Source organism: Pristis pectinata, chromosome 10, assembly GCF_009764475.1.
Source record: "Pristis pectinata isolate sPriPec2 chromosome 10, sPriPec2.1.pri, whole genome shotgun sequence".
Classification (NCBI taxonomy): Eukaryota; Metazoa; Chordata; class Chondrichthyes; order Rhinopristiformes; family Pristidae; genus Pristis; species Pristis pectinata.
In genome coordinates this window covers 62,780,713-62,794,962 of record NC_067414.1, presented here as the reverse complement: position 1 = coordinate 62,794,962, position 14,250 = coordinate 62,780,713, and the positions used below count along the sequence as shown (strand labels likewise).

Genomic DNA, 14,250 nt, shown 5'->3' with positions numbered 1-14,250 from the left:
ATTTAACTTCACTTAAAGTATAGAATAGAATAGAATCAAATAGAGTATTCCTGGGTTTTAACTTCACTCTTAGACTTTCATTAAATAGTGTATTGAAGTAAGAACTAGGTGCTACTCTGACAATTAGGAAAGTAAGGAGAAAGGTCTTACCTCCTGTTAAATGTGCACACCGAGACTTTCCCTTTCGTCTGGGATTCTCCCATGTCCGTAATCTTCTCGACTATGCTGCTTACTACACCAGATTGTTGAATCTGAAGATGATGTTGTCCAGAAAGTTCTTCGGAAGTCAAGAATGAGGCACAAATCTTGTGGTTACAGCCATTTTATTAGATGTTCAAAACAAAGAAGTGACAGTAAAGAACAGTGAGCAAGTAACACAGCAGCAAGTAACAAGGATTAACTAACAAAGAACCTGTCTTGTGGTCTTTCTTTATACTGAAAGCTGGTTCAAGCTGGATAAATAAGGGAGTCTTTCTCTGATAAGAACAGTCTGTAAAACAACAAGGACAGTCTTGATTTGAGCTACCATAACATCTCAGGCTTACAGACAAAGAAACTGCAGGAGTACAGAACCAGCTATACTACAAATTACTGAACATTTACAGACAAACAGGTGATTATACAAACATATAAGCAAGCATAAAGAAAGTTAAACTACAAGAAAAATAACAATTTAGATCTTAATCCAACAACAGGCAATCAAAATATTGGTCAGAGAGAGAGAGAGTAATGAAAGAACAGAGAAGTAGAGAGCCCAATAAAGTTCACATTTTACAATGATGTTTGATACTTAATGCAGCCAGTCAATGATAGTGAGCAATTTGTTAGAAGGCCCATTCTCTGAGCACTAACTGCAGGCTGGCTCTTGATATTATCCTTATAAAATATTTTTAATGAAATCTGATTGCCAATGTTAATATTTTGTTTGTGGATATTGCTTCTATTAAAATGGAACAAGGCTTTATGGGTTAATTTTTGTCAACACTATTATGAATAAAATGCAATCAATTAAATGTAAAATTTCAGGAGTGGATAAGTGCACCACTGGAAACCAGGACTGTGTGACCGCTGGAACAGACTATTACTGCAATTGCTATCCAGGTTATGTGCTAAACGAGGACCAGAAAACGTGCTCAAATAAGACAGTCATCACTAAGTGTGTTTAGTATTTCATGATGGACATGAGTTGCTCTACATTGATATGCATGATAGTTATAATAAACCTTTACCTCTTCGACAGCCCTTGACAAGAATTATATTCACACACTGAGTGTGCATACTGATAATTGTTCGAATTGCCATTTAAGGAAAATCCTATCTGTCATTTATGGAAGCTACACTTGGAGTAACATGTGAAAGTTTGCAACACTGGTTCACTGGATTAAGTTCTATGAATGAGACGCTTGTGTATGAGGGCAATTAGAGTAGAATAGCCCTATAAACTCTGGGATATAAGAAAAATATAAAGGGTTGTTGCTGAGTTAGTATTTCTCATGGTTGAAGGGTCTAGACCTGAATCATTGTCTTATCATTAGTGCCTCTACTTCCTCAGGAGACTAAAGCAATATGGCATGTCCCCTTTGACCCTCACCAATTTTTATCAATGCACCATAGACAGCATCCTATCCGGATGCATCACGGCTTGGTATCGCAACTGCTCTAACCATGACCGCAAGAAACTGGAGAGAGTTGTTGACACAGTTCAGCACATCACAGGAACCAGCCTCCATGGACTCTGTCTACACTTCTCGCTGCCTCGGTAAAGCAGCCAGCATAATCAAAGACCCCAACCACCCCAATCATTCTCTCTTCTCCCCTCTCCCATTGGGCAGAAGTTACAAAAGCCTGGAAGCATGTACCACCAGGCTCAAGGACAGCTTCTATCATGCTGTTATAAGACTATTGAATGGTCCCCTAGTAGGATAAGATGGACTCATGACTTCACCATCTACCTCATTATGGCGGTGCACCTTATTATCCACCTGCACTGCACTTTCTCTATAAGTGTAATGCTTTATTCTAGATTCTGTTATTGTTTTACCTTGTACTACCCAATGCACTGTATGCAAGACAAGTTTTTCACTGTACCTCAGTACATGTGACAATAATAAACAATTTACCAATTTATGAGAGGTGATGTGCCTTTCAGACAGAGATGAGGAGAGTATTCTTCACTAAGTGTTGTGAAACTTGATTCCTCTTAACTGATAAACCGTTTATCTTTGGTTGATGATCATGACTGAGACCTACTGATGGATTTTATGTTGCAAGAAAATCAAGTGTTATGAAAGGGAAGTAGAATTTCTGTACAACAAGAATACTTCTACTGAATGGCAGAGCAGCCATATGTCCAAGCCATGCTATAGTTTCCTATGGGCTTATCTCAGTCTTCCAGTCAAGTTTTTAGACATGGAATTTTTGGTGTTTTTTGGACCTAGGGATAATAGGGAAGACCAAATGGTATGAACATGAGTATACATGGACCAAATGCAATGGGTGGTGAAGTGGCTGTGGAGATTCACTTGTTGATTTGATGTTATGTAACCTTTAATTTGCTGATGTTTTCTCTAAAACAAAAAAATCCCTAAGACTCTCTCTTCCTGTTTTCAGTCCTGACGTTGATATCTACAGGTTCTGGGAATGGAACTATCTATAAGATTCTTAGTGGCCTCTGTCATGGCCTAGTAAACAATTTCTAATGAATGTGTGATCTCTAAGGACCATTACTGTCTTATTATGGGAACTAATTGGAGAGTTTCTCACATTGTCCACATAAAATATTTTCAATCTAACCTGTTAACTGTATGCAAACGTTGCTTCCTTAAAAATAAGTCAGTGATTTTTAGGTTGTTTTTCTTCAAGGTTTATGGTTATGTTACATTTAATAAATTTGTTTCAGGAGAGGATGTGTGTGTCTCTGGAAACCATGACTGTGAGCAAGTCTGTGTGACAACTGCGACAGGCTATGACTGCAAATGTCGTCCAGGTTTTGTATTAAATGAGGACCAAAAAACCTGCTCAAGTAAGTCATTTATCTCTGAAATTGATTGTCTTGTCATTATGGACATGGGGTGTTCTATATGTTCACATCTTGTAGAAGGTTGTAGGAACCTGAAAACTGTCCTTGCCTTCAAAATAATCTAATGATTCTTGACGTCTTCTCCAGCCCATGATAAAATTTATATGCTCATTCAGTGAGTGTGTATACTGATCATTGTTCATGTAACTTGATCATACTAAAGTTCTTCACTAAACATAAGTTGATTGAATTGCCCAAGCAATGGAAATCCTATAATAAATAAAAACAGGAATTGCTGGAAAGAGTCAGGAAGTCAGGTAGCTGCCGTGGAGAGGGAAACAGAGTTAATGTTTTAGGTGTGTGACCCCTCATCAGAACTGGAAAAGTAAGATATAAGTGTGTTAAAAATTGCAGATAGAAGGGTAGAGGGAACAAAATGAAGATCTGTGATAGGGTTGAGGCCAGTGTTGTGCAGGTAACACACGCTTTCAAAGTTGCCTACTTAATTGATTTAAGAGAGAGAACAAAGACCAGAAAGATATTTTGGAACTCAGCAGTTTGGGAAATCTGAAATAAAAGAGAATGCTAGAAATACCCAACAGATCTGGCAGCATCTATAAAAAGAGGAAAATTGAGTTATATCACAGGTAGTAATTTTGCATCAAATTTTGCCAGTTCTGACACAAACAGTGAAGGCTGGTTATCTGAAATTGTCTGAGTTCCAAGGGCTGCAGTGTGTCTCAATGGAAGATGAGTTACTGTTCCTCGAACTTACGTCAGGCTTCATTGGAACAGTGTAGGGGGCCATAGCTGAGCGGTCAGAGTAGGAGTGGGATGGAGAATTAAAATGACAGGCAAAGGAAAGCTCAGGGTCACCCTTGTTGATTTGGTTTCTCTAGTGCAGTGGAGAACACATTGTGAGCACCAAATGCAGTACACTGGTGAGAAAGAAATGCATGTGAATTGCTGCTTCAGCTGGAAGGACTGCTGGGTCCCTCGATGGCAGGATGAATTAAAAGGGCAGGAGCTGCATCTCCTGCAGTTACTGGGAAAGTGCCATGAGAAGGGGAGTGGTTGGTTGATGTGGAAGAATGAATCAGGGAGAAGCAAAGGCAATGGTCTCTCCAGACCACCGAAAGGGGAAGGATGAAGAAGATGTGTCTGGTGATGAAATCTTGCTGAAGGTGTAAAAATTAAAGAGGGTGCTTTGTTGAATATGAAAGCTCCAGTGTGGAAGGTGAGGAGAAGGGGAACACTCTACTTATTCTGGTTGAGGGAGGAGGGGTTGAGAGCAGAAGGGCAGGAAACAGATAAGATATGTTTGGGAGCTCTGACAACTATTGTAGAGGGGAAACCATGGTTAAAGGATAAGGAAGACATCACAAAGGCACTGGTGTGGAAAGTCCTGTCGTCAGAACCAATACAACAGAGGCATATAAATTGGGACAATGGGGTGGAGTCCTTACAGGATGAATGAAGGAAGTCCAAGTAACTGTGAGAATCAGGTGGATGTAATGAATATTGGTTGTCAGCCTATCTTGTTAAATGGAGATGAAGAAGTCAAAGAAGAGAAGATTATGAGATGGACCATGTGAAAATGAGAGCAAAGTGGTAAGTTGCAGCAAAGACAATAACATTTTTGAGTTCTGTATGAGTGCAGGAAGCAGCACCACCACAGTCATCAATGTACCAGCAAAAGAGTTGAAGGAAGGGACCTAAACAGGATGGAAATATGGATTGTTCCAGATATCCCACAAAGAGACAGGCAAACTTTGGGTCCATATTAGTTCCCATTGCAATGCCTTTGACTTAGAGAAAGTGTGGAGTTCTTTCTTTCTTTCTTTTTCAATCTTTTTATTAGTTTTCAAATTAATACTGATTAATATATCAATGTTTATACATGTAATACAAAGAGATCAGGAGAACAATCATGACATGGATAATCATAAAGAACAATAGAGTATAAAAAAAATCTGTAGATCCAATGATCTGTTAGTGAATGAATATAATATAAAAGAAAAAGATTTATTATAAAATATAAAAAAAAGAAAAAAAGACCCAAAACAATAAGAAAAATTATAAACAATATATCAAACCAAACTAAGCTAAAGAAAAAAAAATTTTTAAAAAACCAAAAAAAATGGACTAAAATTTCTCAATAGAAACAGAACAATATTATGTCATCAACTCCGTTCCTCTAAATTGAAAGGTTATTATAAGGTGATCTATATCATGTGAAAATATTGAATAAATGGACCCCAACTTCCTCAAATTTAAGCGAAGGATCAACAGTACCACTCCTAATTTTTTCCGAGTTTAAACATGATATAGTTTGAGAGAACCATTGAAAAGTAGTAGGGGGTATTGGATCCTTCCATTTAAGCAAAATGGATCATTTGGCCATTAATGTAACAAAGGCAATCATACGGTTAGCGGAGGCAGATAGATGGCCAGATTCTATCCTTGGTAAATGAAAGTGAGGAGTTGAAGGAGAAGTCATTCAAGGCAAGGATGAATTCAGCCAAGTGACTAAGTGTGGTGGGGAAAGGGAACTGACTTGGTTCCATCTTGTTATGGAAGTGTAGAGGCATTGGATATCCATGCTGAAGATGAAATAAAAACAAAAAAACCTGGAAACATTCTGCTGCTCTTTGTTCTGAAATATTGACTCATTTTCTCTTTCCATAGATGCTGCCTGATCTACCAAGTGTTTCCAATATTTTCTGGTTTTATTTCAGATGTCCTGCATCTGTATCTTTTGATTTTCATGAGCAGGTTGGGACCAGGAAGCTAGGAACTGTCAAAGTGGTGGAGGGCATCAGAGGTATCACAGATTTACATGGGAAGGCACTGGAAAAGGGGATAAAGAATTGAGTTGGTAGGAAAAAGAGCATGTTGAATTGATGTGTCAACCCAGAGGGCCTTATTAATGGATAAAAGTCCCATGTTAATTATTGAGGTAATTGCACACTTGAAGTGACATATGTAATTGTAGTTACTTTACCTAAGGAATTACCTTACTTCACCTTAAAGAATTTGAACAGGGGTTCACTGTTTTGGGTTCTGCAGGGAGAGGCTAGTCCTATGAAGACATTTGATTAGAATTTGTCTAAATTCTCTATAGTTTTGAAGAATGAAATGTGGCCTCATTGCTGAGAATAACATCATGAAGGGGCTTGAGCAAGGTTGCTGATAGTTTCCTATGGCTGATAATTCTAGACTTATCAGCCATAGTCATATGATAGGTGATGTGTCATTGAGTCTGAAATGAAAATTCTCGTCTTCACTAAGAGAACTGTGAATCTTCATTCCTCTACCAATCGGTTAATGATATTTGGGTTGCAAAAAAATCAAGTGTTGTGGAGGCAAAATGGAGTTTCTAGAACAACCACACCTTTATTGAATGTCAGAGGAGATTTGAGGGGCAGCATGTTTTAGCTCTGCTACAGTTTCCTGTGGGCTTCCATTCACGTCATTAGAGAAGGACATCTTTGGTGACTTTTGGATTTTTTTTTGCACAGACTATAGATTAATTTGTTTGTTTATTTTATCAATTTTAAATTTGCTAAGGTCTTCTCTATCTAAGTTTCCTCAGGCCTCACTACTTAGGAATTAAGTCAGATTTATGTTTTCTGTCTTGTGCATCAGTCCAGAAATCAATATCTACTCATTCAGGGAATGGAACTACATACAGCATTGTTAGTAGCCCTAGTGTACAGTCAATTGTCCGAATGACCTCTAAGAAGGAGCATTACTATTTTCTTGTGAGGACTAATTAAAGGGTTTCTCACATTATCCACGTAAAATATTTTCCATATAACATGTTAATGTGGGTAAAATTAACTGTAGATAAATATTGTCTCCCTTAAAATGTGGCAATGGTTTATAGATTGTTTTTCTTCAACAGTTTTATGGTTATGTTCCACTCAATTGTTTCAGGAGGAGATATGTGTGCCCCTGGAAACCATGACTGTGAGCAAATCTGTGTGACAACCGCGACAGGCTATGACTGCAAATGTCGTCCAGGTTTTGTATTAAATGAAGACCAAAAAACCTGCTCAAGTAAGTCATTTTTCACTGGAGCTGATTGCCCTGTCACGATGGACTTGGGTTGTTCCATAAGATCTTTGCTGAAAGTTTAGGAGCCTGAAAACTATCTTTGCTCTTGTGATGCACAAAATAAATTAATTACTCTAGGTCTCTTCAACAGCTCTTGACAAGATTTTTGTTTTCACATTGTAAGTGTACATACTCATAATTGTTTGAATATCCCCTTGGTCTGGCACCATATGTAAGTTGACTGATTTACCCAAACAAGAAAAATACTATGTTATTTATTGAGACCACACTTGGAGTAACGTGTGCAGTTTTAGTTATCTTACCAAAGGAAGGGATATACTTACTTTAGAAAGATGGCAAGAAGTGTTACTGAATGGAGCCCTGTGGTGGGAAGTTGGTCCCATGAAAGCAGTTTGAGTAGAACGGGCTGAAATCCTCTGGAGTTTGGAAGAATGAAATGGAATCTCAATGATAAGGGGTTGGGGGGAGGATTGAGGATGGTTAATAAGAGGTTGTCCTTAATGGCTCAAGGGTCTAGAATTATGGATCTTGGTCACATGATAGGTGAAGTCCCATTTAGGTCTGAAATGAAAAGATTCTTCTTCATAAAGAGGATTGTGAATCGTGATTCCTCCTCACTGGAAGACTGGTAATGCTCAGTTGTCACTCATGATTTAGGCCCATGGACAGATTTCGAGTACAAGAAAATAAAGGGTCATGGAGATGGGAAGGGAAAGTGGAATTTCTGTAGAACAACCACGTTCTTATTTAGTGGCAGAGGAGACTTAAGGCACTGCATGTCCTGTCCCTCCTACAATTTCCTATGATTTTATCTTAGTCTTTCATTAAGTAATTGAAAATGGCATCCTCAGAACCAAAAAACAACAAAGATACTAATATAAATTTGAGCTTACGTTGGATGAAAAGAAATGGGTGAATGAGGTGGATTGAATCAATTTCCCTTCATTTCTACCTTATTACAATATAGTTATTTGAGGTTTCAGAACATAATGTACATTTATTCTGTTGACTTTATTTTCTGTATTTTTTAATATGCTAATGTTTTCTTTATCATAATTTCTTCCGACTTCTCTACTTAGGGACTGCACCAAATACAACAGTCATCAAATTCATGTCTTCTATCTTAGTGCACCAGTTCTGAAATCGATATCCACTGGTTCAGGGAATGGAACTATGTACAGGATTCTTACTGGTGTCTGACATAGCCCTGTAATCATTGTATTGTATGTGTGACCTCTAAGAGGGATCATTATAAACCTCTTGTGGGACTAATTGAAGAGTTCCTCATATTATTCACATAAAATATTTTCAATATAACAGTTGATGTGGGTAAAATTAACTGTAGATAAATAATGCCTCCATTGAACTGTAGCAATGGTTATTAGGTTGTTTTTCTTCAACAGTTTTATGGTTATGTTCCACTCACTTGTTTCAGGGGGAGATATGTGTGCCGCTGGAAACCATGACTGTGAACAAATCTGTGTGACAACTGCAACAGGCTATGACTGTAAATGTCTTCCAGGTTTTACATTAAATGAGGACCAAAAAACCTGCTCAAGTAAGTCATTTATCACTGGGACTGACTGCTCTGTCACGATGGACTTGGGTTGTTCCATATGATCTTTGTAGAAAGTTTAGGAGCCTGAAAATTATCTTTGCTCTTGTGACACACAAAATAAATTAATTGGTCTAGGTTTCTTCTACAGCTCTTGACAAGATTTTTGTTTTCACATTGTGAGTGTACATACTCATAATTGTTTGAATATACCCTTGGTCTGGCACCATATGTAAGTTGACTGAATTACCCAAACAAGAAAAATACTATGTTATTTATTGAGACCACACTTGGAGAAATGTGCGCAGCTTTAGTTATCTTACCAAAGGAAGGGATATACTTACTTTAGAAAGATGACAAGAAGTGTTACTGAATGGAGCCCTGTGGTGGGAAGTTGGTCCCATGAAAGCAGTTTGAGTAGAACGGGCTGAAATCCTCCAGAGTTTGGAAGAATGAGATGGCATCTCAATGATAAGGGGTTGGGGGGAGGATTGAGGATGGTTAATAAGAGGTTGTCCTCAATGGCTCAAGGGTCTAGAATTATGGATCTTGGTCACATGATAGGTGAAGTCCCATTTAGGTCTGAAAATGAAAAGAGTCTTCTTCATAAAGGGGATTGTGAATCTTGATTCCTCCTCACTGGAAGACTGGTAATGCTCAGTTGTCACTCATGATTTAGACCCATAGGCTATTTATCTGCTTCCACTTACCATATGATTGCCTTTGTTACATTAACGGCCATACAATTCATTTTGTTTAAATGGAAGGATCCAATACCCCCTACTACTTTTTAATGGTTCTCTCAAACTATGTCATGTTTAAACTTGGAAAAAATTAGGAATGGTACTGTCGATCCTTCGCTTAAATTTGAAGATATTTGGAGTCCATTTATTCAATATTTTCACATGATATAGATCCCTTTTCAATAACTTTCCAATTTAGAGGAACAGAGTTGATGACATATTGCTCTGTTTCTATTGAGAAATTTCAGTCCAGTCTTTTTTTTTCTTTTTTTAATTTTTTTTCAGTTTGGTTTGATATATTGGTAATAATTTTTCTTACTGATTTGGGGATTTTTTTTCCTTTCTTTTATATACACAATAAATCTTTTTCTTTCCTTTCTTTTATATTATATTCATTTACTAAGAGATCGTGGGATCTACAGATTTTTAAAATATATTTCACTATTCTTTATGATTATCTATGCCATGTTTGTTCTACTGATCTCTTTGTATTACATGTACAAACATCAATGTTATATAGTAATCTGTATTAATTTGGAAACTTATAAAAAGATTGAAAAAGACTTAGGCCCATGGACAGATTTTGAGTACAAGAAAATAAAGGGTCATGGAGATGGGAAGGGAAAGTAGGATTTCTGTAGAACAACCATGTTCTTATTTAGTGGCAGAGGAGACTTAAGGCACTGTATGTCCTGTCCCTCCTACAATTTCCTATCAGTTTATCTTAGTCTTTCATCAAGTAATTGAAAATGGCATTTTTGTTCATTTTTGGTTCTGAGGATACTGATATAAATGTGAGCTTATGTTGGACGAATAGAAACGGGTGAATGAGGTGGATTGAATCAATTTCCCTTCATTTCTACCTTATTACAATAAAATAGTTATTTGAGGTTCCAGAACTGAATGTAAATTTATTCTGTTGACTTTATTTTCTGAATTTTTTAATATGCTAATGTTTTCTTTAGCCAAATTTCTTCTGACTTCTCTACTTAGGGACTGCACCAAATACAACAGTCATCAAATTCATGTCTTCTATCTTAGTGCATCAGTTCTGAAATCGATATCCACAGGTTCAGGGAATGGAACTATGTACAGGATTCTTATTGGTGTCTGACATAGCCCTGTGATCATTGTATTGCATGTGTGACCTCTAAGAGGGACCATGATAAACCTCGTATTAGGACTAATTGAAGAGTTCCTCATATTATTCACGTAAAATATTTTCAATATAACAGTTAATGTGGGTAAAATTAACTGTAGATAAATAATGCCTCCATTGAACTGTAGCAATGGTTTTCAGGTTCTTTTTTCTTCAACAGTTTTATGGTTATGTTCCACTCACTTATTTCAGGTGGAGATATGTGTGCCACTGGAAACCATGACTGTGAACAAATCTGTGTGACAACTGCAACAGGCTATGACTGTAAATGTCTTCCAGGTTTTACATTAAATGAGGACCAAAAAACCTGCTCAAGTAAGTCATTTATCACTGGGGCTGACTGCTCTGTCACGATGGACTTGGGTTGTTCCATATGATCTTTGCAGAAAGTTTAGGAGCCTGAAAACTATCTTCTCTCTTGTGACACACAAAATAAATTAATTGGTCTAGGTTTCTTCTACAGCTCTTGACAAGATTTTTGTTTTCACATTGTGAGTGTACATACTCATAATTGTTTGAATATCCCATTGGTCTGGCACCATATGTAAGTTGATTGAATTACCAAAACAAGAAAAATACTATGTTATTTATTGAGACCACACTTGGAGTAATGTGTGCAGTTTTAGTCACCTTACCAAAGGAAGGGACATACTTACTTTAGAAAGATGACAAGAAGTGTTACTGAATCGAGCCCTGTGATGGGAAGTTGGTCCCATGAAAGCAGTTTGAGTAGAATGGGCTGAAATCCACTGGAGTTTGGAAGAATGGGATGGCATCTCAATGATAAAGGGTGCGGGGAGGATTGAGGATAGTTAATAACAGGTTGCCATCAGCGGCTCAAGAGTCTAGAATTATGGATCTTGGTCACATGATAGGTGAAGTCCCATTTAAGTCTGAAAATGAAAAGAGTCTTTTTCATAAAGAGGATTGTGAATCTTGATTCCTCCTCACTGGAAGACTGGTAATGCTCAGTTGTCACTCATGATTTAGGCCCATAGGCCATTTATTTGCTTCCACTTACCATATGATTGCCTTTGTTACCTTAATGGCCAAACAATCCATTTTGTTTAAGTGGAAGGATCCAATACCCCCTACTACTTTTCAATGGTTCTCTCAAACTATATCATGTTTAAACTTGGAAAAAGTTAGGAGTGGTACTGTCGATCCTTTGCTTAAATTTGAAGATATTTGGAATCCATTTATTCAATATTTTCACATGATATAGATCCCTTTTCAATAACTTTCCAATTTAGAGGAACAGAGTTGATGACATATTGCTCTGTTTCTATTGAGAAATTTCAGTCCAGTCTTTTTTTTCTTTTTTTTTTCTTTTTTTAAAAATTTTTTTCAGTTTGGTTTGATATATTGTTTATAACTTTTCTTATTGATTTGGGGATTTTTTTCCCTTTCTTTTATATACACAATAAATCTTTTTCTTTCTTTTATGTTATATTCATTTACTAAGGGATCATGGGATCTACAGATTTTTTAAAATATATTTTATTATTCTTTATGATTATCTATGCCATGTTTGATCTACTGATCTCTTTGTATTACATGTACAAACATTGATGTTATATATTAATCTGTATTAATTTGGAAACTAATAAAAAGATTGAAAAAGATTTAGGCCCATGGACAGATTTTGAGTACAAGAAAATAAAGGGTCATGGAGATGGGAAGGGAAAGTGGAATTTCTGTAGAACAACCACGTTCTTATTTAGTGGCAGAGGAGACTTAAGGCACTGCATGTCCTGTCCCTCCTACAATTTCCTATGAGTTTATCTTAGTCTTTCATCAAGTAATTGAAAATGGCATCTTTGTTGATTTTTGGTTCTGAGGATACTAATATAAATGTGAGCTTATGTTGGACGAAAAGAAACCGGTGAATGAGGTAGATTGAATCTATTTCCCTTCATTTCTATCTTTTACAATAAAATAGTTATTTGAGGTTCCAGAACTAAATGCACATTTATTCTGTTGACTTTATTTTCTGAATTTTTTAATATGCTAATATTTTCTTTAGCCAAATTTCTTCTGACTTCTCTACTTAGGGACTGTACCAAATACAACAGTCATCAAATTCATGTCTTCTATCTTAGTGCATCAGTTCTGAAATCGATATCCTCTGGTTCAGGGAATGGAACTATGTACAGGATTCTTATTGGTGTCTGACATAGCCCTGTAATCATTGCATTGCATGTGTGACCTCTAAGAGGGACCATTACAAACCTCTTATGAGGACTAATTGAAGAGTTCCTCATATTATTCACGTAAAATGTTTTCAATATAACAGTTAATGTGGGTAAAATTAACTGTAGATAAATAATGCCTCCATTGAACTGTAGCAATGGTTTTTAGGTTGTTTTTCTTCAATAGTTTTATGGTTACGTTCTACTCACTTGTTTCAGGGGGAGATATGTGTGCCGCTGGAAACCATGACTGTGAGCAAATCTGTGTGACAACTGCGACAGGCTATGACTGCAAATGTCTTCCAGGTTTTACATTAAATGAGGACCAAAAAACCTGCTCAAGTAAGTCATTTATCACCGGGGCTGACTGCTCTGTCACAATGGACTTGGTTTATTCCATAATATCATTGTTTGTCAAAACTTTAGGAACCTGAAATCTGTCTTTTCTCTCAAGGTATGCAAAGTAAACTAATTTTTCTATGCTTCTTCTATGGCTCTTAGCAAAATTTCTACTTTCACACTATTGTTTAACTGTCTATTGCGTCTTGTGCTAAAAATAGGTTGACTGAATTACCCAAACAGAAAAAAATTCCTATGTTATTTATTGAGACCACACATTTGCAATTTTAGTTACCTTCTCGAAGGAAAGGTTGTATTCATCTTATATTGATGGAATGTGTTCACTGGATTAAGATCTGCAGAGAGAGGCTAGTCCTGAAGAGGCAGTTTGAAAACAATGGCTGAAGTTCTCTGGAATCTGGAAAATTAAGAGATAATGTCACTGATAAGTGGAGGGGGCTTGAGGGTGGTAGCTCAGAGGTTTTTTCCTTTGGCTCAAATTGATAATAATGGCTCAGAGTCACATGGTAAGTGGTATCCCATTTAGGTCTGAAATTGGGAGAGTCTTCTCCACTAAAAGGGTTGTGAATCTTGATTCCTTCTCAGTGGAAGACTATTAATGCTTATTTGTTATTTGTGACTGAGACTGACCGATAGATTTTGTGTATAAGAAAAATCAAGTGTTATGAAAGGAAAATGAAGTTTTGTAGTACAACCAATATTGAATGGCATAGGAAACTTGAGGGGCCTTATGTTCTAACCTTTATACTGTTTTCCTGTGGTCTTTTCTCAGCCTTCCATTCAGGCCATTAGTAATGACAATTTTGATGGGTTTTGGATCTGGGGAAAATAGGGAAGGTCAAAATGAATTTTGATTTGAGCTTTAAAAAGAGGGTAAATAAGGTGGATAAAATGCTATTTCTCATTTCTATCTTGTTATGTTGATGGAATTACGTGAGGTTCTGGTGTTGAATTTAGATGAACATTGCTGATATTATTTTGTGCAACTTTTATTTTCCTAATGTTTTCTCAAGTTCAAAATTCATTTTGATGTTCCTTATTATCCCCAGATTCAAACCCCACCAAAAATGTCATTTATAATGGCCTAAATGGAAGACTGAGATGTCCATAAGAAACTATAGCAGGGGTAGAACATAGGGTCC

At 36.8% G+C, this 14,250-nt stretch overlaps 1 protein-coding gene across 1 annotated transcript in view; it reads left to right on the top strand.

Annotated features, from left to right (window-relative positions):
- The window catches only part of LOC127575489 (matrilin-3-like), a 33,342-nt gene extending 20,611 nt beyond the window's left edge, over window positions 1–12,731 (top strand). The window contains exons 6-10 of the mRNA XM_052025424.1: window positions 2,900–3,022; window positions 6,959–7,081; window positions 8,535–8,657; window positions 10,749–10,871; window positions 12,583–12,731. Coding sequence (XP_051881384.1) covers window positions 2,900–3,022; window positions 6,959–7,081; window positions 8,535–8,657; window positions 10,749–10,871; window positions 12,583–12,731 — 641 coding nt within the window. The remainder of the gene's footprint in view (window positions 1–2,899; window positions 3,023–6,958; window positions 7,082–8,534; window positions 8,658–10,748; window positions 10,872–12,582) is intronic.
- Window positions 12,732–14,250: the final 1,519 nt, after the last annotated feature.